The sequence below is a fragment of the Thunnus maccoyii genome, chromosome 7 (genome assembly GCF_910596095.1).
Source record: "Thunnus maccoyii chromosome 7, fThuMac1.1, whole genome shotgun sequence".
Lineage (NCBI taxonomy): Eukaryota > Metazoa > Chordata > Actinopteri > Scombriformes > Scombridae > Thunnus > Thunnus maccoyii.
The window spans coordinates 35,072,794-35,099,969 of NC_056539.1; the positions used below are offsets into that span (position 1 = coordinate 35,072,794).

The 27,176-nt window shown below is 41.7% G+C and overlaps 1 protein-coding gene across 1 annotated transcript; it reads left to right on the forward strand.

Moving 5' to 3' along the window:
- On the forward strand, positions 1–27,176 carry si:ch211-1a19.3. Its single transcript, XM_042417732.1, has 5 exons — positions 1–486; positions 12,864–12,960; positions 23,464–23,617; positions 26,079–26,212; positions 26,647–27,176. Coding segments are annotated over exons 1-5 (708 nt in total). The 5' UTR covers positions 1–165; the 3' UTR covers positions 26,649–27,176.

The following is a 27,176-nucleotide window of genomic DNA, read 5'->3' on the forward strand; positions in this document are numbered from 1 at the left end:
CTCCTGTCACCCTGTGAGGGAGGGTGGGGCCCCTCCCTGTGAGCAGCCCCTCCCTGTGTGAAGGGAAAGTCCTGCTCACTTGAACCTGACAGTCTCTCTGAGAGCAGCTGCAGCTCCACAGCTCGTCTTCATCATCCTCATCTCCATCACCTCCTCATCTTCATCATGACGGCTGCCTCCTCCCAAAAGGCCAGGAACGTGGTTCTGGCCCTGCTGGCGATCTGGTCCATCGTGTCGCTCATCGTCATCGTGGTGTGGGCGACGTCTCCGGACCTGAAGAGCTCTGCCCAGTGCCGCGTCGAGCTGCAGGGCGTGAGGAAGAAGCTGGAGGACACCGAGGTGGAGTGGAAGAAGGACAAGGTGGCGCTGGAGGAGCAGGTGGAGAACGAGCGGAAGGAGCAGGAACGCCTGATGGCCGAAAACCAGCTGCTGCTGGCAAACCTCAACACCACAAACGCCACGCTGGATGGGTGCCGCCAGGAAAACGTGAGTTTATCCTCCTCGTGTGAACTCACAGAGCAGAGTTAGTTCAGTCATACACTGTAAAAATACTGTAAACACGGTTTCGATCTTCAATTTAAGGATTTATTTCATTAAAGAAACAGACTCAGTCTGCTGACAGGAGTGTTTTACAAGTGAGACTCAGGATCTTATAACAGGAACAATCAATGAGATCCAAACAAACTGTTGGTGTGTGAGTGTCTGAGATCATAAGCAGACTTTTCACTTTGAAAAAGAAAAGAACAACGAGTCCTTCATGTCAGAGTGTATCGTCTTTATCGGCCAGCAGGAAACTAGTTTTCAAGGTTAAAGATGAAAGTCCTGTTTGAAGCAGTTTTAGTTTCTTTGTCTGGATTTTGCTTTTTGTGTGTTTGGGAATAAACAAACACACACATCAGCCTGGTCTGAGAGATACGACTGAGATCAATATCATGATGTTAAAGTCCAACTGAAGTCAAAATTAAATCCTCTGTGCTGTCAGAAATAATGTTTTTAAATGTTTTCATAGTTTCACAACCACAGCAAGAAAAAGTTTCTTTGGGAAAATATCAGAAATGCTCCTTTTTGTCTCAATCAGCCGGGGGCGTGTCGGTGTCTGTGTTTGATTGACAGCAGCTGGGGGGCGTGTCGGTGTCTGTGTTTGATTGACAGCAGCTGGGGGGCGTGTCGGTGTCTGTGTTTGATTGACAGCAGCTGGGGGGCGTGTCAGAGTCTGTGTTTGATTGACAGCATCTGGGGGGCGTGTCGGTGTCTGTGTTTGATTGACAGCAGCTGGGGGGAGTGTCAGAGTCTGTGTTTGATTGACAGCATCTGGGGGGCGTGTCGGTGTCTGTGTTTGATTGACAGCAGCTGGGGGGCGTGTCGGTGTCTGTGTTTGATTGACAGCAGCTGGGGGGCGTGTCGGTGTCTGTGTTTGATTGACAGCAGCTGGGGGGCGTGTCGGTGTCTGTGTTTGATTGACAGCAACTGGGGGGAGTGTCAGAGTCTGTGTTTGATTGACAGCATCTGGGGGGCGTGTCGGTGTCTGTGTTTGATTGACAGCAGCTGGGGGGAGTGTCAGAGTCTGAGTTTGATTAACAGCAACTGGGGGGCGTGTCGGTGTCTGTGTTTGATTGACAGCAGCTGGGGGGCGTGTCGGTGTCTGTGTTTGATTGACAGCAACTGGGGGGAGTGTCAGAGTCTGTGTTTGATTGACAGCATCTGGGGGGCGTGTCGGTGTCTGTGTTTGATTGACAGCAGCTGGGGGGAGTGTCAGAGTCTGAGTTTGATTAACAGCAACTGGGGGGCGTGTCGGTGTCTGTGTTTGATTGACAGCAGCTGGGGGGCGTGTCGGTGTCTGTGTTTGATTGACAGCAACTGGGGGGAGTGTCAGAGTCTGTGTTTGATTGACAGCATCTGGGGGGCGTGTCGGTGTCTGTGTTTGATTGACAGCAGCTGGGGGGCGTGTCGGTGTCTGTGTTTGATTGACAGCAGCTGGGGGGCGTGTCGGTGTCTGTGTTTGATTGACAGCAGCTGGGGGGCGTGTCGGTGTCTGTGTTTGATTGACAGCATCTGGGGGGCGTGTCAGAGTCTGAGTTTTGTTAACAGCAACTGGGGGGGCGTGTCGGTGTCTGTGTTTGATTGACAGCATCTGGGGGGCGTGTCGGTGTCTGTGTTTGATTGACAGCAGCTGGGGGGAGGGTCAGAGTCTGAGTTTGATTAACAGCAACTGGGGGGGCGTGTCAGAGTCTGTGTTTGATTGACAGCATCTGGGGGGCGTGTCGGTGTCTGTGTTTGATTGACAGCAGCTGGGGGGCGTGTCGGTGTCTGTGTTTGATTGACAGCAGCTGGGGGGAGTGTCAGAGTCTGAGTTTGATTAACAGCAACTGGGGGGGCGTGTCGGTGTCTGTGTTTGATTGACAGCATCTGGGGGGCGTGTCGGTGTCTGTGTTTGATTGACAGCAACTGGGGGGCGTGTCGGTGTCTGTTTTTGATTGACAGCAGCTGGCAGCTAACCAGTGTCACACTGTATGAACAGAGAAAAAGTAAACAAACTGCTGTATCTCCAAGTCATGGACAGGCAGCGTGTTGTTGGCAGTAGGTACCAAACCAGCATCTAAAGGGTCCGAAGTGACATTTGCAGGTATGTTTACATGTTGTTTAATGTGCTGCAGCTGAGCAGCTGCTTAGCTACCTGGCTGCTAATTGACGTTAGCGGTGAAGGAATTGTTTGTTTGGCAGTTCGTTCAACAAGCTAAGGTGCAAGACGCGTGTTCATGTTTGTAAGTTAGATAAGAAGGAGACTTTAGCAGGAAAGCTAATGTGGTTGTTGTTCAGAGTCCGTGGCTCTTGTGTTGTGTAGCAGGATGCTATCAGGCTCTACTGATGATAGAAAGATACGTTATCGCTTTAAGCAACATTTGATTTGCTGTATGGAAACAAAAACTCCAGCTACGTAATGATATTCTCTCAGAGGAAAATACAGGAAGTGAATTACAGAACAGATATGTTTCCGTAGCAGACAAATTAAATATTAAAATGATATTAAAATGTATGAGGGTTTGGCAAATGTTTGCAGTATTACTTTAAAATAATCTGGTTGATGTTCAGCTCAGCTAACTTTACTGAATTTTGTGCCAAATTATTCAATATTCTTCCACACTAGACCAATGGTTCCCAACCTGAGGGTCGGGACACTGAAGGGGGTCTCACAATAAATCTGAGATGGTCAACAGGATAGAAAAAAAAACAAAATAACAAGAAAACATGTTTCTTCAGAAGAAATGTCTGAATCATGAATTACTGGATACATTTACCTTTTTATTTCCAAATACTAATCTATACTAATCTATACTAATCTATACTAATCTTTACTAATCTATACTAATCTCAGAGGGAAGAATCAGTTTTTGAGGGTCACAAGCTAAAAACGTGTGGCTAAAATTTGCATCCATGTTAGAAAATGCGATAAAAAGTGAAGAGGAGAGTAAATAACTTGTTTTTTTCGGTGTTGTATTCCTAAAAACTCCAGTTAAAAATCCAAACTGAAAATAGGTTTTATTTCAGTCCAGCTGCCAAAATTCAAACCAAAGCAGCCCCGCCCATCTTGCCAAATCACTAATGGCTTCCAGCTGTCCTCAGAAAAACATGTATCTCACTGAGATCAATAAACAACAGCTACAGAAAGAGGTCAGGATATTCCATCCTCAGGTCAGAGAATACAACTCCTCACACTGATCAGAGGTCAGATTAGTGTTTGAGTGTGAAAATGAACAGCAGGATTCTTCTCCTCTTCTAACTGAAGTGTTTCCATTTCTGGCGACTTGTTATTTTCCCTCCAGGGAGGAAGAAGAGTTTCCCTCCTGAATGTTTAAACTGTGAAGCGTTTCTCTCCTGCCGGCTGAATGTTTAAACTCTGAACAGACAGAAACACAGTTTACAGTTTTTCACTGAAACATGAACTGAAACTACACAAACAACACTAAATATCTTACATCTCTTGCAAAAACAAACACTTCATTCAAAACTATATAAACTCTTCTAAAAATAGTATTTTTGCATCACAACTTTACACACAAACATCAAATAAATATCTCGTTCCACATGTAACTGCTCACTGATGAGTATAAAACAGTTATCGAGAGTCCTGCTGTAAATATAAACTATGAACACAAATGCAATGCGGAAACAAATAAATGTGTTTATTCTCAATACTCATAACAGTATCAGACACAATTACTTTACCTGAAGATAACATGAACATAGTTACTGTTACTGTAAACAAAATAGAGCATATTGCAGTTACAGCTTCAGTTGAAGCTGCTTCAGTCGACGTCAGTGTGGATAAAACAACTCTGTTCATGTTGTTCAATGTTGTTGTCAGATGAAGTGTTGCAGTTGTTTGCAACAACCATGTTTATGATGTGTTGTTCCTGTTCTTGTGTGAACTGGTGATTTCTTCCTCCTGTGGGGGGGGGGGACTGGACCCTCTGACCAGCTCTAACCCTCCTGTAGACTCAACACATGGTTGATTACAGGGTCCACCAAAGTGGCCCAGATCTCATCTGAGACAGTTCTCCTATTTCTCCTGACTTGTCCTCTCACCACTCCTCCTCATCCTCATCCTCATCCTCCTCCTCATCCTCCTCCTCCTCCTCCTCATCCTCATCCTCATCCTTATCCTCCTCTTCCTCATCTTCCTGTCCTCGTGCTCCTCTTACTTGAATACCTTCCTCTAACTCTCTCTCCAAAATTGGCCTCCATTGCTGTGCACACCAAAGGCCCAATCCCAGTGTCCCCCCTAAACCCTGAACCCTGAACCCTGAACCCTGAACCCTGAACCCTCATGGACTTAATTGACATCACCTGGTAATTGATTGACTGTAATTGGCTGCGAGGGCTCAAAATGGTTTTAACAGGAATGGGACAGCACTTTGAGACATGTCTCGTTACCTTGACAACACCAAAACGTGTTACGTATGATTGTGGGTTTGGGACTTGTTATTCAATACTTTATCATAATATCAACTTGAGCTCACTGAAACAAAAACAGAAAAAGACAAATAGTAAAACCACTCACTCATAAAGCACATAATACATTAAACAAAGTGTAAAACAGATAATATCCAACAGATAAAATAATCATGTGCAGGACAGTCAAGTCTGATTTAAACATCTTTCAGGATCTTACAGAGAGGACAAGATTGTCAAATAATACATTTACTCGTTTTTGTCAAACAGCATCATTAAGCAAAAATTTATAGAAATGATTGATGAATAAACTGGGAATGTAATATAACATCTGCTTGCATTTCTCAGATTTCATGTGTTTTTATGTATCTTAAATCCTTGTTATGTTTCTCTGTACATTTAGTCATACCAGTGCTCCCACTATGCCAGGCTGAACAACCACGTGCCACTTTTTTTACTGTTTCTTTTTGTTAACGCCTCCGGGCTTCCCCTGGTAACCCTGTAGTTACTGCTGGTTTAATTACAACGCTATGAACTGTGGGTAATTCCCTCAGGCAAAGTCTGCAGAGATGCAGACTTATAGAAAGTGTGACGTGTGGACGTTGGGGTTGTGCCGAAGAGCAAACCTGAATCCTATTTATAGTGTTCAAGCTCTGATTTTTAAGTGATCTGATTGGCTACAGGTGTTTTCACAGGTGCATTCTGGGTGCAGGTGACCGGTGATATCACCTGTAGTCAAGGTCAAAGGTTGAGGCACAAGAAGGTTCACACACAAATCAATGAGATTGTTTTATTTTTATTTGATTGAACTTGTTCAGTACAAGCAGAGATGTTTCAGTCAGAGATGTTTCAGTCAGAGATGTTTCAGTCAGAGATGTTTCAGTCAGAGATGTTTCAGTCAGAGATGTTTGGTCCTTTCATCACAGCAGAGGTCGAGTTAAACTAAATTAAAAGAAAGTATCTCATTGATTAGTGTGTGTGAACCTTTTTATGCTTTGGACAAAAAAATGTCAGAAAAAAATTAAAATTCTCGTTTCAATATTTTGGGATGTCTTCAAAAATCCAAAGTTTTTCAGTTTGCTGAAACCAGCATATTTTCGTTGACACACTTGTGTGTCTTCTGGAGTCTGTCCTTTATTGTGACTCCAGTATTCAGTTCTGATAATTCATCCATGAGTTACACCTGTAAAAATACAGAAATAACCACTCACTCCTAAATGGACATCTTTGTGTGTGTTGTTAACAGGAAGTTATTCAGACGTTCAGGAAAGTACCACAGAAACCAGTTAGATTTCTTCTTTCTGTCTCCTGAACTCTTCCTGAGTTCCTCATCAGGCGGTTAGAAACTCTCTGATATCATTTAATCCCTCAGGACGTCTGATAGTCTCAAGCTTGTAGCTCCGAGTCTGAAAAGTGAAGCCAATAAATACGGAAGTGACTTGGAAGTCTATGAGAAAATGACCCTACTTCTCATTTGATTTATTACCTCAGTAAAAACTTTCCTAATGAGTTTATGGTCTCAATCACTAGTTTCAAGTCATCTTCAATACAGCATGATGTTCATTTAGTAAATTATGGTCCCATTTAGAGTAAAATAGATGATAAAGCAGCAACAACAATTTTTCATTACATAACGTAACCATAGTGTAACCCCAGATTCACAGAGTATAACCCAAGTCTTCACTATTTTAGTGTGTTTTCAGTTCATGACAGTTAATTGTAACATTTTGGTCAAAAAGTTTTGTTCAGCGTTTGGTTGTGATAAAAGATCCTCAAAGGAGTCAGATGTTCTTCTTAAGTGAATTTAATAAATGAATAAAATTTCAATAGTTTTAATGGTTTTAAGCCTCGCTAGCAGAAATTAGCATTAGCATTAGCATTATCACAGTTAACCATAGACTGTAAATGCACAGTGCTAACCAAGCTAACAGCTAGCGTTAGGGTCAGCTTCACCCTCTCGTCCAAATATTTATACACTTTTGGCTCCAAAAATCCAAGATGGTGACGGTCAAATCACTAAACTCGAGGCTTCAAAACGGCCGTCCACAAACCAACGGGTGACGTCACGGTGACTACGTCCATATTTTTTAGTCTATGGATAGTCTGCATCATTCCCACAAAACTGAAACCGTTTAACTGTTGGAACTGTTTCTGCTGCTCTGACACAAACACACCTGAACACACCGGGGTTAGCCCACTGCATGCTGGGTAGATATGTGACTGTTGTATGTGGGACTGATAAACTGTTGTGAAACACACATCTGATATTTACAGGTGTCGTGTGATATTTTGAAGGAGTGGATTTATTTTACTGGTCGTGTTTTATAATAATCACCCTGTATTAGTGCATCAGTTTGTACTAATGTTGTTGTTTTGAGTTTAACTTGTTAGTATATATATAATAGTTAAATAGTTTTTCCCCCCAACTAAAGATTAATTTAATTTTCGATTCATGATTTTGTCTATAAAATGTCAGATAACAGTGAGAAATGTCCCACAGCTGGAGGTGACGTCTTCAAATGTCACACAAAGAACAAATATTTGGCATCTCTGCTTAAAAAATGACTTAACAGACTAATTGATTTTCAAAATAGTTGCTGATTATGTTTCTGTTGATTGACTAATCGATTCATCAATTAATAGACTAATCATTGCAGCTCTGACCACATGACTTTCTCCTCTGAGGATTCATGATGTTATCTGGATGCACTACAAGGCCAAAAGTATGTGGACAGCTGAGCTGCCTTCTTGTATGTAATAATGAGCAATACAGATCATTAAAAAGTGTCTGAACTTATTTAATTAATTTATTTCCTTAAAAAGTATTATGATTAAACATTTACAACAGTTTACAAAAAGTCAAAAATAAATAAACATGTTCAGAGAATTTGGACTTTTTCTTCTTAAAAAATGACTAAAAATGACAAATCAATTATAAAAATAGTTGGTGATTAATTTAATAGTTGGCAAAGAACCAAAGTTAAACAGAAAAAAGAGTGAAGCTGTTAGATGTGTCTGCAGGAAACCACAGAGAGTCAGAGTCAGCACACAGCTACTGGATGCTTCCTGTTCATCACTTCCTGTTCATCACTTCCTGTTCATCACTTCCTGTATGCAGCAGGTGTTCAGACAGCCTGTCTGGACTCGACCTGCAGCATGAAACTCCTGAACCGTTTGCTGTGAGATCAAACTTTAAAATGAGTCAAAGAACAATTAGTTAAAATCCTTCTGTGAGGTGAGATCAGTGACTGAAACCAGACAGAACCAGACAGAACCTGATGCATCACAGTGCTCAGATCCAGGAAACAACACTGGGCTGTTTGGATCAGTGAATCTCACCTTGCTGCCCCTGAGAGGTTAATCAGGTTTCCGTTGGTCCTTGATAGGGTTCTGTTGGCTTTTGATAGGGTTCTGCTAGTGCTTGATGGGGTTCTGTTGGTCTTTGATAGGGTTCTGCTAGTGCTTGATGGGGTTCTGTTGGTCTTTGATAGGTTTCTGTTGGTCCCTTGTAGGGTCCTGCTGGTCCTTGATAGGGTTCTGGTGGTCTTTGATGGGGTTCTGGTGGTCTTTGATGGGGTTCTGCTGGTGCTTGATGGGGTTCTGCTGGTCCTTGATAGGATTCCGGTGGTCTTTGATGGGGTTCTGTTGGTCCCTGGTAGGGTTCTGTTGGTCCCCCAGATGTTCTGTGGGTCATGAGCACTCACAGGTCCTTGAGAAGATTCCTGGAGTTCTTGAAAAGTTTCCAGAGGTCCTTGAAGATGTTCCAGGGCGTCTTCCTGGTTTCTCTCTCTCTTTCTCTCTCAGTAAATAATAACAATAATATGAACATTAAAAAAACATTAAGATTGATATATATGAATTATATACATACAGTATATCCTATGCATGTGTGTGTGTGTGTGTGTGTGTGTGTGTGTGTGTGTGTGTGTGTGTGTGTGTGTGTGTGTGTGTGTGTGTGTGTGTGCATCTCTTTCTCAGCCTCACCTGTCCAACGGTCACCACATGTTTTCTTTTGGTTGTTGTGATGTTTTGTGTCGTCTTGTTGGATCAGCAGGTTGTTGTCACTAAGTCTGCACTTGTTAGATAACAGTCTGATCTATAATCAAAGCAGACTGGTTTTTGTACATTATGTTATACTTTAGTTGACTGTGATTGGTGTTTGGAAAGCAGTGCTGGTGTGAGACTGGTCAGACTGGTCAGAGTGTGTCTGAGAGGGGCAGTTAGTCTCAGCACCAGCTGACATAGGGGACTCTTCTGGGTTCAGCTCTTGGTTTGGAGGCCTTTGAGTGGAGGGTGTCTCAGGGGGTTAGGGTTAGGGATTTAAGGAGATTAAAACGTTCGACTGTTCTCTTCTGAATGTTAGTTATCAGCAGCTCTTTGAGCTCTTTGGGTGCCTTCACTGCCTTGGTTTCACCAAGGTAGCTATAACTCATAACCCTAACCCTAACTCATGTTCAGTGATATGATTATTTGTGGTAAACTGGTGTTTGTTCTCCTGACATCTGGGGCGTTTTTGAAAAGTCATGACATAAGTTTTCTTAATATTTACTACTGACAGCGCTGCTCTACTCTGTCCAGCTGCTGCTGTAGTTCTGGTTCAGTAGGAGACAGTAGAACAAGCTCATCAGCTTAAAATAGAGACTTCACCTCCCTGAACATGTCTCTCTCTCTAACATGTCTCTCTCTCTAACATGTCTCTCTCTCTAACATGTCTCTAACATGTCTCTCTTTCTAACATGTCTCTAACATGTCTCTCTCTCTAACATGTCTCTAACATGTCTCTCTCTCTAACATGTCTCTCTCTCTAACATGTCTGTAACATGTCTCTCTCTCTAACATGTCTCTCTCTCTAACATGTCTCTAACATGTCTCTCTCTAACATGTCTCTCTCTAACATGTCTCTAACATGTCTCTCTCTCTAACATGTCTGTAACATGTCTCTCTCTAACATGTCTCTCTCTAACATGTCTCTAACATGTCTCTCTCTCTAACATGTCTGTAACATGTCTCTCTCTCTAATATGTCTCTCTCTCTAACATGTCTCTAACATGTCTCTCTCTAACATGTCTCTCTCTAACATGTCTCTCTCTCTAACATGTCTCTCTCTCTAACATGTCTCTAACATGTCTCTCTCTAACATGTCTCTCTCTAACATGTCTCTAACATGTCTCTCTCTCTAACATGTCTGTAACATGTCTCTCTCTCTAATATGTCTCTCTCTCTAACATGTCTCTCTCTCTAACATGTCTCTAACATGTCTCTCTCTCTAACATGTCTCTCTCTCTAACATGTCTGTAACATGTCTCTCTCTCTAACATGTCTCTAACATGTCTCTCTCTAACATGTCTCTCTCTAACATGTCTCTAACATGTCTCTCTCTCTAACATGTCTGTAACATGTCTCTCTCTAACATGTCTCTCTCTAACATGTCTCTAACATGTCTCTCTCTCTAACATGTCTGTAACATGTCTCTCTCTCTAATATGTCTCTCTCTCTAACATGTCTCTAACATGTCTCTCTCTAACATGTCTCTCTCTAACATGTCTCTCTCTCTAACATGTCTCTCTCTCTAACATGTCTCTAACATGTCTCTCTCTAACATGTCTCTCTCTAACATGTCTCTAACATGTCTCTCTCTCTAACATGTCTGTAACATGTCTCTCTCTCTAATATGTCTCTCTCTCTAACATGTCTCTAACATGTCTCTCTCTAACATGTCTCTCTCTAACATGTCTCTCTCTAACATGTCTCTAACATGTCTCTCTCTCTAACATGTCTCTAACATGTCTCTCTCTAACATGTCTCTAACATGTCTCTCTCTCTAACATGTCTGTAACATGTCTCTCTCTCTAACATGTCTCTCTCTCTAACATGTCTCTAACATGTCTCTCTCTAACATGTCTCTCTCTAACATGTCTCTAACATGTCTCTCTCTAACATGTCTCTAACATGTCTCTCTCTAACATGTCTCTCTCTAACATGTCTCTAACATGTCTCTCTCTAACATGTCTCTCTCTAACATGTCTGTAACATGTCTCTCTCTCTAACATGTCTCTCTCTCTAACATGTCTCTAACATGTCTCTCTCTAACATGTCTCTCTCTCTAACATGTCTCTAACATGTCTCTCTCTCTAACATGTCTCTAACATGTCTCTCTCTAACATGTCTGTAACATGTCTCTCTCTAACATGTCTCTCTCTAACATGTCTCTAACATGTCTCTCTCTAACATGTCTCTAACATGTCTCTCTCTAACATGTCTGTAACATGTCTCTCTCTAACATGTCTCTCTCTAACATGTCTCTAACATGTCTCTCTCTAACATGTCTGTAACATGTCTCTCTCTCTAACATGTCTCTAACATGTCTCTCTCTAACATGTCTGTAACATGTCTCTCTCTCTAACATGTCTCTAACATGTCTCTCTCTAACATGTCTGTAACATGTCTCTCTCTAACATGTCTCTCTCTAACATGTCTCTAACATGTCTCTCTCTAACATGTCTCTCTCTCTAACATGTCTCTAACATGTCTCTAACATGTCTCTAACATGTCTCTCTCTCTAACATGTCTCTAACATGTCTCTCTCTCTAACATGTCTCTCTCTAACATGTCTCTAACATGTCTCTCTCTAACATGTCTCTCTCTCTAACATGTCTCTCTCTAACATGTCTCTAACATGTCTCTCTCTAACATGTCTCTCTCTCTAACATGTCTCTCTCTAACATGTCTCTAACATGTCTCTCTCTAACATGTCTCTAACATGTCTCTCTCTCTAACATGTCTCTCTCTCTAACATGTCTCTCTCTAACATGTCTCTAACATGTCTCTCTCTCTAACATGTCTCTCTCTAACATGTCTCTAACATGTCTCTCTCTCTAACATGTCTCTCTCTAACATGTCTCTAACATGTCTCTCTCTCTAACATGTCTCTCTCTAACATGTCTCTAACATGTCTCTCTCTAACATGTCTCTCTCTCTAACATGTCTCTCTCTCTAACATGTCTCTAACATGTCTCTCTCTAACATGTCTCTCTCTCTAACATGTCTCTCTCTAACATGTCTCTAACATGTCTCTCTCTAACATGTCTCTCTCTCTAACATGTCTCTAACATGTCTCTCTCTAACATGTCTCTAACATGTCTCTCTCTCTAACATGTCTCTCTCTCTAACATGTCTCTCTCTCTAACATGTCTCTCTCTAACATGTCTCTAACATGTCTCTAACATGTCTCTCTCTCTAACATGTCTCTCTCTCTAACATGTCTCTCTCTAACATGTCTCTAACATGTCTCTAACATGTCTCTCTCTCTAACATGTCTCTCTCTAACATGTCTCTAACATGTCTCTAACATGTCTCTCTCTCTAACATGTCTCTCTCTCTAACATGTCTCTCTCTAACATGTCTCTCTGTAACATGTCTCTCTCTAACATGTCTCTAACATGTCTCTCTCTAACATTTCTCTCTCTCTAACATGTCTCTCTCTAACATGTCTCTAACATGTCTCTCTCTAACATGTCTCTCTCTAACATGTCTCTCTCTCTAACATGTCTCTCTCTAACATGTCTCTAACATGTCTCTCTCTAACATGTCTCTAACATGTCTCTCTCTAACATGTCTCTCTCTAACATGTCTCTCTCTCTAACATGTCTCTCTCTAACATGTCTCTCTCTAACATGTCTCTCTCTAACATGTCTCTCTCTCTAACATGTCTCTCTCTAACATGTCTCTAACATGTCTCTCTCTAACATGTTTCTCTCTCTAACATGTCTCTCTCTAACATGTCTCTAACATGTCTCTCTCTCTAACATGTCTCTCTCTAACATGTCTCTAACATGTCTCTCTCTCTAACATGTCTCTCTCTAACATGTCTCTAACATGTCTCTCTCTCTGGGTGTGTTTGTTTTGTCCTGCAGCTCGTCCTGAACGGGAACATCAGCGTCCTGCTGGAGGAGGTGGAGCGGCTCCGTCAGACGGAGACCAACCTCACGGCTCGGCTCGGCCTGCAGGAAGGTAACTGTGCTCTGTAGGAAAAACTGCATCACTGCCATGAAAGGAGACTTTCTCCACCAGCCATCAGTGGTATTCTTAGCTGCATTTTCCCCCCCTGTCACCATGGCGACCTGTGACTCAGAGTAAATAAACACACACGATTGGTGGGTTGAAAAAAATACAAATGTGTTCAACTCAGAGAGAGAAAGTTATAGAATAAACTCAGTTACAAGTTACAGTTCACGTGACTAAAGTAAAAACATGACTCACCGATCAACCAGCTGCAACATCTGTGAGAAGGAAAGAAAGAAAGGAAAGGAGGATGGAAAGATAATTAAAAAATAGGGAGAGAGATTTTCGTGGTTAAAGTGTTAAAGAAAGAAAACAAGGATGAAAAGATAAAAAACAAGGTATAAGGCACTGAATTGAAAAGGAAGGAAACAACAAACAGCTGCACCTCTTGTGAACTTGTGAATATAAAGTTGTTTTTATGTTGACAAACTGAGTGCAGGAGAAGTCAAGTCATATATAGTCTTGTACATAAGACGGACATCTTTATCAACATATTTAATCATTTTTTCACAACTTAGCTTAGCTTAGTTATATTTTTTTAATATTGGGCAATGATGTAAATGTACTGATTTCTTGTCAAGGATTTTCAGTGTTCGTTCATATAAGGACTGTAATGGTTTTACAGTAGTGGTGTGAGCCTGCAACCAGTTTGTTAAACAGTAAGTAATATTGGAAATGACCATAGAATGCACGTACATCGTAGTGAAGTCAATTCTATTTATAAAGCACCAAATCACAACAGAAGTTATCTCAGGACATTTTTCACATAGAGCAGGTCTAGACTGAACTCTTTAATCTACAGAGACCCAACATTCCTCCACGAGCAGCAGCAGGAAAAACTCCCCTTTAGCAGGAAGAAACCTCCAGCAGAACCGGACTCTAGGTGGCGCCATCTGCCTCGAACAGTTGGGTTGAGAGAGAAAAAAGGAGAGAGAGACACAGAGAAGCATAAAAACAAACAACAACAACAATAACAACAGTAATAATAATAGCTGCAGCGTCATGCTGTACAGCAGTCGGTCTGCAGCTGAAGGTCTCCTGAGAGACAAGAAAGCACAAAAACTCTGGGGAAGAAGCAAAGTTAGTGACATGCATTGATGTTACATGAATGCATACAGATGGAGAGGAGGAGGAGGAGGAGAGAGGAGCTCAGTGCATCATGGGAAGTCCCCCAGCAGTCTAGGCCTATAGCAGCATAACTAAGGGCTGATCCAAGGCGAGCCTGGTCGGCTCTAACTATAAGCTTTATCAAAAAGGAAAGTTTTCAGCCTACTCTTAAACATAGAGAGGGTGTCTGCACCCCGGACCCAATCTGGAAGATGGTTCCACAGGAGAGGAGCCTGATAGCTGAAGGCTCTGCCTCCCATTCTACTTTTAAAGACTGTAGGAACCACCAGTAAGCTGCATACTGGGAGCGCAGTGTTCTAGTGGGATAATACGGTACTATGAGCTCTTCAAGATATGATGGTGTCTGACCATTAAGGGCTTTGTAAGTTAGGAGAAGGATTTTAAATTCTATTCTAGATTTTACAGGAAGCCAATGCAGCGAAGCTAAAATGGGAGAAATGTGGTCTCTTTTTCTGGTTTTAGTCAGAACACGTGCAGCTGCGTTCTGGACCAGCTGGAGAGTCTTTAGAGACTTGTTAGGGCAGCCTGATAATAAGGAATTGCAATAATCCAGCCTAACAAAAGCGTGAACTAGTTTTTCTGCATCTTTTAGGGACAGGATGTGATTTTTGTGATATTACGTAAGTGAAAAAAGGCAGTCCTTGAGATTTGATTTATGTGGGAGTTAAAGGACATATCCTGATCAAAGATAACTCCCAGATTCCTTACGGTGGTGCTGGAGGCCAGGGTAATGCCATCCAGAGTAGCTATATCATTAGATAATGTGTTTCTAAGGTGTTTAGAGCCAAACACAATAACTTCAGTTTATTCTGAGTTTAGTAGCAGAAAATTGCAGGTCATCCAGGTCTTTATGTCGTTAAGGCATGTTTGGAGTTTGTTTAACTGATTGGGTTCATCAGGCTTCACTGATAAATATAATTGGGTGTCATCTGCATAACAATGAACATTTATGGAGTGTTTCCTAATAATATTACCTAAAGGAAGCATATATAAGGTGAATAGAATTGGTCCAAGTACAGAACCTTGTGGAACTCCGTGTCTAACTTTTGCCTTCATGGAGGATTCATCATTAACATGTACAAACTGAAATCGGTCTGATAAATAGGACTTAAACCAGCTTAATGCAGTTCCTTTAATGCCAATTAAATGTTCCAGTCTCTGCAAAAGGATTTGATGGTCAATTGTGTCGAATGCAGCACTAAGATCTAACAGGACAAGTATAGAGACAAATCCTTTGTCCGATGCAATTAGGAGGTCATTAGTGACTTTCACCAGTGCTGTCTCTGTGCTATGATGCCTCTAAATCCTGACTGAAAATCCTCAAATAAACTATTGTTATGTAGAAAGTCACATAACTGATTAGAGACTGCTTTCTCAAGGATCTTAGAGAGAAATGGAAGGTTAGATATAGGTCTATAATTGGCTAAAACACCTGAATCAAGAGTAGGCTTCTTAAGAAGAGGTTTAATTACAGCTACTTTAAAGGACTGTGGTACATAGCCTGTTACTAAAGACAGATTGATCATATCTAGTAAAGAAGTGCTCACTAAGGGTAAGGCTTCCTTGAGCAGCCTAGTTGGGATGGGGTCTAAGAGACAGGTTGATGGTTTAGCTGAACAAATCATTGAAGTTAGTTCAGACAAGTCTACTGGAGAAAAACAGTCCAAATATATGTCAGGATTTACTGCCGTTACCAAGGTTCCTGTGTTTGGGGAGAGAACGGTGCCTGTTGAGGGCAGGAGATGGTTAATTTTGTCTCTAATAGTTAGAATTTTATCATTAAAGAAGCTCATAAAGTCGTTACTACTGAGAGCTATAGGAATACATGGATCAGTAGAGTTATGACTCTTTGTCAGCCAAAGTGCTGAAAAGGAACCTAGGGCTGTTTTTATTCTCTTCTATTAATGCTGAGTAATAGGCGGCTCTGGCATTACAGAGGGCCTTCCTATATGTTTTAACACTATCTTGCCAGACTAAGCGAGAATCTTCTACTTTGGTGGAACGCCAAATCCTTTCAAGTTTTCATGATGTTTGCTTTAATCTGCAGGTTTGGGAGTTAAACCATGGAGCTAACCTCTTATGTTTTATTATCTTCTTTTTTAAGGGGGCGATGGAGTCGAGTGTTATTCGTAATGAGCCTGCAGCACTATCAATAAGATGATCAGTTTGGGAGGAACTAAAGTTAACATAAGAGTCCTCTGTAGTATTGAGACATGGCAGTGAATTCAGTACTGATGGAACTGCTTCCTTAAATTTATCTACAACACTATCAGAGAGACATCTAGTGAGGACATTTTTGTCTAATGGTGTGTAATCCAGTAATAGGAATGCAAAAGTTATTAAGTAATGATCTGATAAAATAGGATTTTGTGGAAAAACTATTAAATGTTCGATTTCAATGCTGTAAGTTGGAACAAGGTTGAGGGTGTGGTTAAGACAGTGAGTGGGATTATTTACACTCTGAGAGAAATAAGGAGAAAAGGAAAGAAAGATGAAAATATGGTAGCAGGTAAAAAAGGAAGGAATGAAGAAAGAAGATAGAAAGAAGGCAGGAAAGTGAAAAAGTAAGGAAATGAAGGCAAGCAGGAAGGAAAAGTACATAAGAAAAGAAGACTCCAGATTTTTATACTTTAAGGAAAGAATTAAATGAAAAATAGACATAACAGTGAATCTCCACAGTAACTGCATTAAAGTGTCAGTACTGCAGTAAAAGTACTTGATTAACGCCTGCTGAGCATAAGGTAAGGTAATCTAATTTATATAGCACCATTCAGACACAATGCAATTCAGAGTGCTTTACAAGGGCATAGAAATGCATTGAACATAAGACAATAAGACATTAAGAAGACATTAAGATTGCATTAAAAGACAAAAATACAAGATTGCATTTAAACAACAATAAAAACAACAAATCAAAAACAAGCAGATAGGTAGTTAAAGATTAACAAGATGGCACATATCTTATTTACTGGGAAGCTGCAGTAAACAATACTGTTTTGAGCCCTGATTTAAATGAACAGACAGTTTTGGCAGATCTCAGATATTTATGAAGCTTGTTCCACAGGTGGGGAGCATAGAAACTAAAGGCTGTTGCACTTTGCTTAGTTCTGATCCTGGGAACGTAAGTAAGCCTGTCCCAGATGACCTGAGGGGTCTGGGTGCTTCATAATGTACAAGCTGATCAGAAATGTATTTTGGCCCAAGACCGTGTAGTGCCTTATAGACTAGTAACAGGATTTTGAAGTCTATCCTTTGATACACAGCAAGCCAGTGCAGTGATTTAAGGACTAATGTAATGTGCTCCATTTTCTTGGTGTTAGTGAGAACGCCGGCAGCAGTTTAAGTGTAATGGAGTCTAGGTGAGCACTGGCTTTTAGTCTTGCCTCCCTGGAGCCTAAAATAATTATTTCATTTTTTTTTCAGTTCAGTTGTAAGAAGTTCTGGCACATCCCTTTGTTGATTTGTTTAATGCACTTATTTAGCTGTTGTATGGGACTGTGGTGACACTGTTATATAAAGTTGTGTGTCATCAGCGTAAGTATGGTAGGAGATGTTGTAATGTGCCATAATCTGAGTAAGAGGGAGTATGTAGATATTAAACAAAAGGGGGCTGAGAATGGACCCTTGAGGAACTCCACAGGTGATTTTTGTTTGCTCAGATTTATAATCGCCAATCAATACAAAGTAATCCCTATCCTGTAAATATGAGAGAGTGCCAGAGAGTCCTCCTCATTTTTCTAGTCTGTCAAGAATTATTTTAAGGTCAATCGTGTCAAATGCCGTGCTGAGGTCAAGTAAGACTAAGACGGAAATCTTTGATGCATCGCTGCTGAGATGAAGGTCATTTAGGACTTTTACAAGTGCAGTCCCGCTGCTATGATGAGGTCGATATCCAAACTGAAAAGTACTGAAGAGGTCGTTTTGTACTAAGAAAGCGAGTTGTTGAAAAACAACTTTCTCGATGATCTTTTCCTAAGAAGGGTTCCAAATGGGCCTGTAGTTGATTATCAATGCAGGATCCAGATTAGGCTTTTTTAAACGCAGTTTAATAACTGCAGTTTTCAGGGCCCCTGAAAACATGCCTGACTGAAGGGAACTGTTTACTCTTTGTAATACATTGGATGCTATGCAGTTAAAAACTGTTTTAAACAAGCTTTTAGGCAGGGTGTCGAGACAACAGGTGGTGGGTTTAAGGTGTTGGAAATTCCTGTCAATGTTGCACAATCTAGTAGGTGAGAATGTGCTAAATACTGTAGTGGTTTTATGTTGAGGCACAGGTAACTTACTTTAAATTACAGACTGTTTGCCTTATCAGTTTACAGTTTCATTTAGCAGATGCTTTTATCCAACAACATGAAAAAGTGCCATGAAGCTAAGTTTGAGTCCGATAGGACGTAGATGCACAGAGGCAATGCATACAGTGCATAGAAGCAGATTGTTTTTCTTTTGTATTTTTGTTTTTTTCTCTGCCTTCAGTCCATCAGGTGCAGAGGTGTTCATGAAGAACTGGTCTTTAGTCTTTTCTTAAAGATTGGGAGGGACTCTGCAGATCGAACAGAGTTTGGTAACTCGTTCCACCACCGGGGAACTACAGAGGAGAAGAGTCTAGCTGGTGACTCAGGGTCCTGTTGTGGTACCAGGCGCCTTTCATTGGCAGAGCGTAGTGGGGGGACGGAGTGTAGACCTGAATGAGGGAGTTCAGGTAGGCAGGAGCTGTTTTAGTTGCTGTTTTGTAAGTAAGTGTCAGGGTTTTGAATTTGATGCAGGCAGCAACTGGGAGCCAGTGGAGGGATATGAACAGCGGAGTGACGTGTGATGTTTTGGGCTGGTTGAAGACCAGATGCACCGCCGCATTCTGGATCATCTGCAGAGGTTTGAATGTACATGCAGGGAGGCCTGCCAGTAAGGAGTTGCAGTCGTCAATGCGTGATATAATGAGATCCTGTATCAGGAGTTGTGCTGCACGCTCAGACAGGTAGAATCTGATCTTCCTGATGTTGTACAGGGCAAACCAACACTGCTGAGGCCACATGAACTTTAAAGGTTAGTTGGTCATTGATCATGACATCCAAGTTTCAGCAGACTTTGTGGGCATGAGTTGGGTTGATTCAAGCTTGATGCTGATGTTTTGTTGTATGGAGGGACTGGCTGGGATGACAAGGAGCTCGGTCTTAGAGAGGTTGAGTTGAAGGTGGCGTTCTTTCATCCATGCTGATATATCTGTAAGGCATGATGAGATCTGAGCTGAGACTGTGTGGTCTTCTGGCAGGAATGACAGGAAGAGCTGGGTGTTGTCAGCATAGCAGTGGTATGAGAAACCATGGAAGTGGATGATTGGGCCAAGTGAGGTGGTGTATAATGAGAAAAGAAGAGGACCAAACACTGACCCTTGAGGAACTCCTGTGGATAAGTTGTGCAGTTTGGACACTTCTCCTAGATACTCTAAAATATCTCCCTGACAGGTAGGACATGAACCAGCGGAGGGCAGATGCTGAGACACCAAGCTCAGTGAGTGTGGGGAGGAGGATTTGGTGGTTGACTGTATCAAAGGCAGCTGACAGATCCAGCAGCAGTAGAGCTGAGGACTGACCAGCAGCTCTAGCTGAGCGCAGTGAGTCCATAACTGGCAGGAGTACAGTCTCAGTAGAGTGATCGTGCTTAAAGCCGGACTGATTCAGGTCGTACAGGTTGTTCTCAGAAAGGAATTCAGAGACTTGGTTAAAGACTGTGCGCTGAAGTATTTTTGACAGGAAGGGCAGGAGTGAAACCAGTCTGTAGTTTTCTATCTGGACTGGGTTGAGTGTAGGTTTTTTGAGCAGCGGGGTGAATCGGGCTTGCTTAAATGCAGCGGGGAAAACACCTGTTGTAAGTGAGGAGTTGAAGATGTGTGTGACTGCGGGGTTAAGTGCGGGGAAAATGTTCTGTAGCAGGTTGGATGGTTTTGGGTCCAGTGGACAGGTAGTGGGACGAGAGTCCATCAGAAGTTTGGAGACTTCCTCCTCACTCAGAGGGTAGAATGAGGAGAGTCTGGCCCTGTTAGCTGGCAGCTGCAGACTGAGCTGGTAAAGATCAGTGAACTGGTTGCTGATAGCAGAGACCTTACCAGTAAAAAATGAGGCGAACATGTCTGCAGTGAGCAGAGTGGAGGTTGGAGGAGGAGGCGGATTGAGGAGTGAGCAGAGAACATTTTCCAAGCATCTGTGGCGCCACAGGGGGGGTTTATGGGAGCAGGTAGCCTCTGTAGCCTGATTGACTGGGAGTGGGGTGAATTCATTATGAGGAGGCAGAGTAGCCATGACTTCATTGGAAAGTTGAGTTGGTGTGAGGGACCAGATGTTGTGGTGGAAGGAGACCATTTGTGGAGGAACAGGAGGTTGTTCAGGTGAGGTGATCATGAACTGAATAAAGAGGTGGTCAGACAGATGTAGGGGGGACAGCCAGATTAGCTGTGGAGCACTTCTGAGTCACAATCAGATGCAGAGTATTTCCTGTTTTGTGTGTGGAGGGGTGGAAACCTGTGTGAGGTCAAAGGAGGACAGAAGTGACAGGAAGTCAGCTGTTCCAGGTTATAGCTGGAGAATTTCTCTTTTTGAATGTTATAATGAATTTGAAATTTGTTTTTTCGCTGCCTGCGTTTTGCTTGTCGGCACTTTCTTTTCTGGAGCTTTACTGTTGTCGTATTTCTCCAGGGTGCCTTCTTACCAGCGACAGCTTTGTTCTTTATGGGGGCAAAGGTATTAATAATATCCACTACGTTAGAGCTGAAACTGTTTACAGGATCACTGACAGGAACTGAAGGCAGAGCTGGTGTTGGTGTAAAAGCCTGGGTGAATAATGTGCTTTCTGATTACCTCGGGTGTAGTTCTGGTTTAGTCAGCAGACATGGTCATTTAAAAAAATACACAGTAACGGTCAGAAAGGGCAGCAGAGATATGTAGACCCTTAATAACTAAGTCCAGACCAGGCTCCCTTACTGTGTAGAGTCTATATAACAGCAGCTGTCAGGACTTTGGTATGAAGGAATCACTGCAGTGATGTCACACTGCAGGATCACAGAGCTACGCTAACAGCTAACAGCTAACAGCTAACAGTGAGGGAGGAGTTCCTCCTGGACTTCTTACACACACATGCACTTCTAAAACCAACAAGCATTTTAATGTCATCAATTACGCTGAAGAACAGATCGTCTTTTCTTACCTTCTTTATTTCTTCTTCTCTTGTCTTGCTGTCGGTCTCCAGCTGACTGTGACTGTAACGTCTCTAATGTCTAGTGTGACTTTTGCTGTGATTATTTCATGTCATTTAAAAGGACAAGATAACATCCCGCTGAATTGATTTCATTTCTGCCTCTGAGATAAGATCAGGTGAGAAATCACACAGCGACAGCTACATGACAGCAGCATCTAACCTGACTGCCGTCTATGATGAAAATCATGAATCAGATATTAATATTTCCTTTAAAAACGTTGATTATTTCACCTGAAGTGTAAACATGGGACGAAATGATTTGTAGGAAAGTTTTCTCTGCAGCTCTGCATTATGAAGTATGATATAAGAACCTTTCTTTTAAAACAAAGCGGTATTTTCCTTTAATAATTTCCTCCAACAGCCTGCCGGGAAGCACGGAGGCTTTAATGAAGGAGACTTCCTGTTAGAACAGAGAGAGGAAAGCCATGAGCTCCTGTATGAGGGAGATAAGAGGGAAGCTTTGTGTGATAAACATCTCTCAGTGTTTCATGAGAACGTGTCAGTCTGTTGCTCAACAACAACTCAAACAGGAGTTACAGTCGGCAGGCGTCTCACAGCAGAAAGCTCAGAAATGTCTCCAGTCTGTGCTGAGAAATATTTATCAAACGTCTCAGAATCACTCTGAAAGTTAAAACACTGATCTCAGTCACTCCGAGACTCATGTATGAAACGTCCGACTGTCAGTGAGGACGAGACTTGTCGGTCAGAGTGAGATGTTGCTGTTTTAAGACAAAGTAGAAACTATGATGGTGTCGTTTTCTTACACAGATATGATGCACAACGTTCAGCCTTCAGACTGTAAACACAGAAACTGAGTCTGTTAAGTCAATTCAGATACTGAGTAATGTGACTCAGCTCCAACCAATCACATCGTTTTATAAATCCCATAATATTGCTGCAACTTGCTGCACAGACACACGTTGCCATGGTGACCACTGTATGTATCTTCCATCTAACTGAGGGGAAACGGTTATTTCTGTGATGTTACACAGTGATGGGAAATGCAATAACCTGATAAAATCTTTGACTTGTTGTAATGAAGCAGCCAGCGGACGTGATCGTGTTGTTATTGGCTTTAGTCGCTGTCACGTGTGTAATATCTGTATAATGAGATTCCAGATTCCAGCTGTTCGACAACACATAGACAATGTACATATTATTTACACACATTAATACACAATAATCCAGCGATAAGCAGCCACATTTTTCAACACTGTTATGACCTCAGAGGCTTGTGGTCAGTCAGAAATACTGATCTATTGAACACTGAACAACAGCATGTTCCATCCAGTCACTGCACTTTATTTACAATTTCAACTGTTTCTGGGACCACAGACAACATTTTAAGGCAGATGAACTTAACAAGTCAGGAGTAAAATAGTTAATCTCCAACCTGTTTTACTTCCTGCATCACCATCTGCTCCTCCTGCCAAGGACACCAGATACAAGACAAAACAAGACAACATAAGACAACAGCCCCCCCCCCCCCTTCCCCCCCCCGGACTGATGTCTCTCACCCCTCCTTAAACCCATCCAGGTCACCTCCCCTCCAGGAGAGAAGCTGAGAAGTTAGTTGAGCTCAGATCAGCTGTGAACATTTTATTTTTCTTCAAACAAGAGAAAAGCTTCAGATAAAGATGAGTTTGTTTGTTTGACTTTGTCTGGTTGTTTATCAGTGATGTAACTGAGGCTGATCCAGAATCTGCGCACAAACACAGCAAAGAAGAAGAAAACATCAGACTGTTCTGTAACTAACAGACGTCACGCTGTGAAAACACTGATGATGTTTCCTTATAAGGGCTGAAACTCACTCTGATACTCTGATACTCTGTTAATCTGCTAGTCCGAGAGTCCACAACTGCTTCAGCTCCTCAGGAGGTCACAGGCCTCATGGGAAATGTAGTTGTGTCCAGAATAGACGGAACACAATTGATCCTTCCTGGTTACCGTTACTATGTTGGACAGCTTTCGGTCAACACTGTGCTGATGTCAGACTGTTAATATTGTCATTGTTAGCAACAGCGTTTCTTCCTCAGTTTCAGTAGTTTAAGGTGTGTCGACTGTTTGTGTCCTCAGACCACATAGACGTCCTGCAGTACAACCTGACCCAGGCCCGCCACCAGACCCAGTCCTGCATGAGCCTGAAGGCGGCGGCTCAGAGTGAGACGCTGGCGGCAAAGAGTGAGACCAAAGCCTGCGTGTCCAGCCAGGAGTTCATCCAAAAACAGCTGTGAGTCAACACGACGCTCCACATACACCATATTTATCATATATGTATTATATTTATCATATTTATCATATATTTATCATATTTATCATATTTATCATATATATATTATATATTTGTATTATATTTATCATATATTTATTATATATTTGTATTATATTTATCATATATATATTATATATTTGTATTATATTTATCATATATTTATCTTTAGAGGGAAAGCAGCTCTCTGGTGTTGCAGCTGGTTTTATAAATCAGTGAAGCTGTTTGTCATTTGGAGAAAACACAGAGAGCTGATTCATCACTGGGGGGGAAGTGGGAGTATGTGTGGGTGGGAGGAGGTGGGTGGGGGAGGGGGGGGGGGGGGGGCACACCCAGCAGGTCAGAGAGCGAACATCACTTTCCTAAAATAATCGTCTGCGCTGCCAAAACGTGCATGTTTGTTCCTTTAGCATGATGCTGGTAGAACTGCAGCTAATGATTATTTTCATTATCAATTAATCTGTTGATTATTTTCTCCATTAATTGATTAGTTGTTTGGTCTATAAAATGTCAGAAAATGGTCTGTGATGTCACAGAGCCGCCATAAATGTTCAGTATGGTTGAGGTCAGGTGACTGTGGAGGGAAGTCCAGGACAGTCAGGACTCCTCGGTCTTCTCTGGTCTTCAGTCGTTGTTGCAGAGCTTTGAGGTGTTTGGGGTCGTTGTCCTGCTGCAGGATGAATCCTTCCAGCATGAAGATGCAAACCAGACGGTCCAGCATGTCTCTGAAGAACGGAGCACTGCTTCTCCCCCGTCAGGGGGGTCAGTTCACTGCAGAGTAGTCAACCCCCCCCAGACCAGAATATTCCCTCCAGCATGTCTGACTGTGGGTTTGATGGTATCGTTCTCTCTCCTGTTCATCTCCTCACATTCACCCTTCTGTTCCTGCTCTACATCTCAGACTGGGATTCATCAGTAAATAGGACTTTTTTCCAGTCATCTGCTGTGAATCGCTGGTATTTCTTATCTCACCCCGAGTGTTTGGCCTTGTTTCCCCTCCTGAGAAGCGGTTTAGAAGCTGCTGCTCGTCCTCTGAGACGCTACAACGCAGCCTTCTTTTGACACTGCTTTTCCTAATTAGAGTCTTGCGTTCTTTATTTAGCAAATTCTGTATCTGTGATGAAGTTTCTATCTCTCAGGGAACTCAGCTCGATGCATTGATCTTCTGATGGTGTTTTGGATGCACTGGTCCAGTTTCTGCAGAGTGTTTTAGAGCTTCATGCAGCCTCTTAGAAACCTTTAGTCCAACCATGATGTGATGCTGAGAAAGACAGTTTGACTTCTGACACTTTCACTTAGTTCTGACATCATGTTTCCCGCCATCACAACGCTGCTTAGTGAGCAACGACCTGCTGGAAACTTGAGGCAGCCATGTTTATAACAGGTGATCACTGGCTGCAGGTGGAGTTATTGATGAGTGTCATCTGATCGCTACGATAGAAAAATCACAACTCAAAGAAATCTGACCTTTGCTACAAAGTTAAGTTGGTCAATGACACTAATTCGCTTAAATGTGATTGCTGACATGGAAATAGTGCAGAATCTTAATTATTGCGAAAACACAGATGGAACTACTCTTTATTATTATTATTTACTATTATAGTGCTATAATATATGACTGGTTATAACAAAATCCACTGAAGAGTGTCTGATAAGAAAAAACAAATGTTATTTTCTTTCTCAATTATCTTTTATTTACTGGCCAACGATCAACACAAACTCATCTCTGTGCAGTCGGTGGGTTCTAAAATACAAAGTAAATACGTTCTGTATATAACTCGGTTACAAATAAACAAAATACATCAAATACCAAATTAAATCAACAGCAATCAATATATCCATATCAATAACCTGGTAATTGCTGGCATATGGGATAACAGTGAGAGAAACAACATTCAGATATCTTCTACAGGGAATCAATTAGTAATAATAAATCATTTACTGCCATCTACTGGTAGACAGTCGACATCACACTCAGTCCGGCCTCCAGCAGAAAATATTTATATTTTATATTAAAACTGCACTTCAGCGATAACACTAATAACTCTGAAAACACAGTAATTACTAATTACTTACTAATTAGGTCAAATTATATTAGAAATATTGCACCAAACAATACACTCAATAATCAGAAACGATATGAAGCTGCCGCACTCATCAGTCGTGTTCGTCCTTGTTTCTGATGTTTGCACAGTATCGTTCCTCTCTGTGCAGATCAGAACTATATAATAATAATAATAATATTATATATTATTATAATACTGACAGAGAGAGAAAGAGACGATATTAATAAACATCATAACTTCTTGTGTTTTTAAATGTTCCTGAATCCTCAAACTTTCTGATTATTTCCAGGTTTACATAAAAATATTAGAGATTTTCAATGTGGTCTCAAACACATCTCACTGTGTTTGTTTTACAGTCACAAGTGTAAGCAGGTCGAGTCTGAAGCTCCTCAGCAGACGCAGAAGGACCCGTCAGACTCGGCGATGTCGACTCTCGCTGGTGTTCCTGCGCTGACGCTGCTCGTCTGCAGCAGCCTGCATCTGATCACCTGTGAGTATCGATCAATCATCACATGATCACTGACACACTGTTAATCAGCTGAGAGCACAAACTACCGGCTGCACCTGAACGCATCAGAGTGTTGCTGATATACGAGAGTCTTTATTCTCATGAATCCACAGCGTCTGTTCTTATTTCTACAAATGTTAAATACAAGTAGAGCTGCAACTATTATTTTCATTATTGATTAACCTGTTGATTATTTTCTGGATTAATTGATCAGTTGTTTTAAAAAAGTGTTTGAATCTTGAATCTGATGAAACTTTAAAGGTGTTTAACAAACAGAATTTCAGAGGAAGAAAAATAAGTTTTGATGATGATGATGATGATGATGATGATGATGATGATATGGGGCTTTGCCAGTGACTGACGTGTGTGTGTGTCTGTGTCTGTGTGTGTGTGTGTGTGTGTGTGTGTGTGTGCAGGAGCACATGAGGCGGCGGCGGCGGTCCAGGAGGGGGGCGGAGCCTGGACAGACTCAATGACTGCTGTACAAACTTCCTCTCAGCAAACACTCACACAGATCGCCATGGAGACGCTGAGACGTTCACTGACCGTTTAAAGAGACTCTGCTGCCTTCACTGCTTCCGTTTCTCACAACTTCACGAAGTTTCTTTTAAACTTTTTACTTCCTGCGTCAGTCGTCAGATTTATTGACTTCATCTCCATAGAAACGACCAGCAGAGACGTTCATGACGATGCCTTCAGGGACACACGGACATCTGACATTTCAGTCTGCTGCTCAACAGAGAAACTTACTGCAACTATCAATTAAATCCACAAAGTCTACGTTTGATTATTTTAAGTCAACCTGTTTATCATTAATAATCAGTTTATAAACAGTTAATAAATGTTTAAAACACTTCAATCTGTTCATAACTACATTAATAAGGCAGGCTTCACTTTATGTGCACGTTAGTAATAATAAATAAATACTACAAATAATTAACGGTCA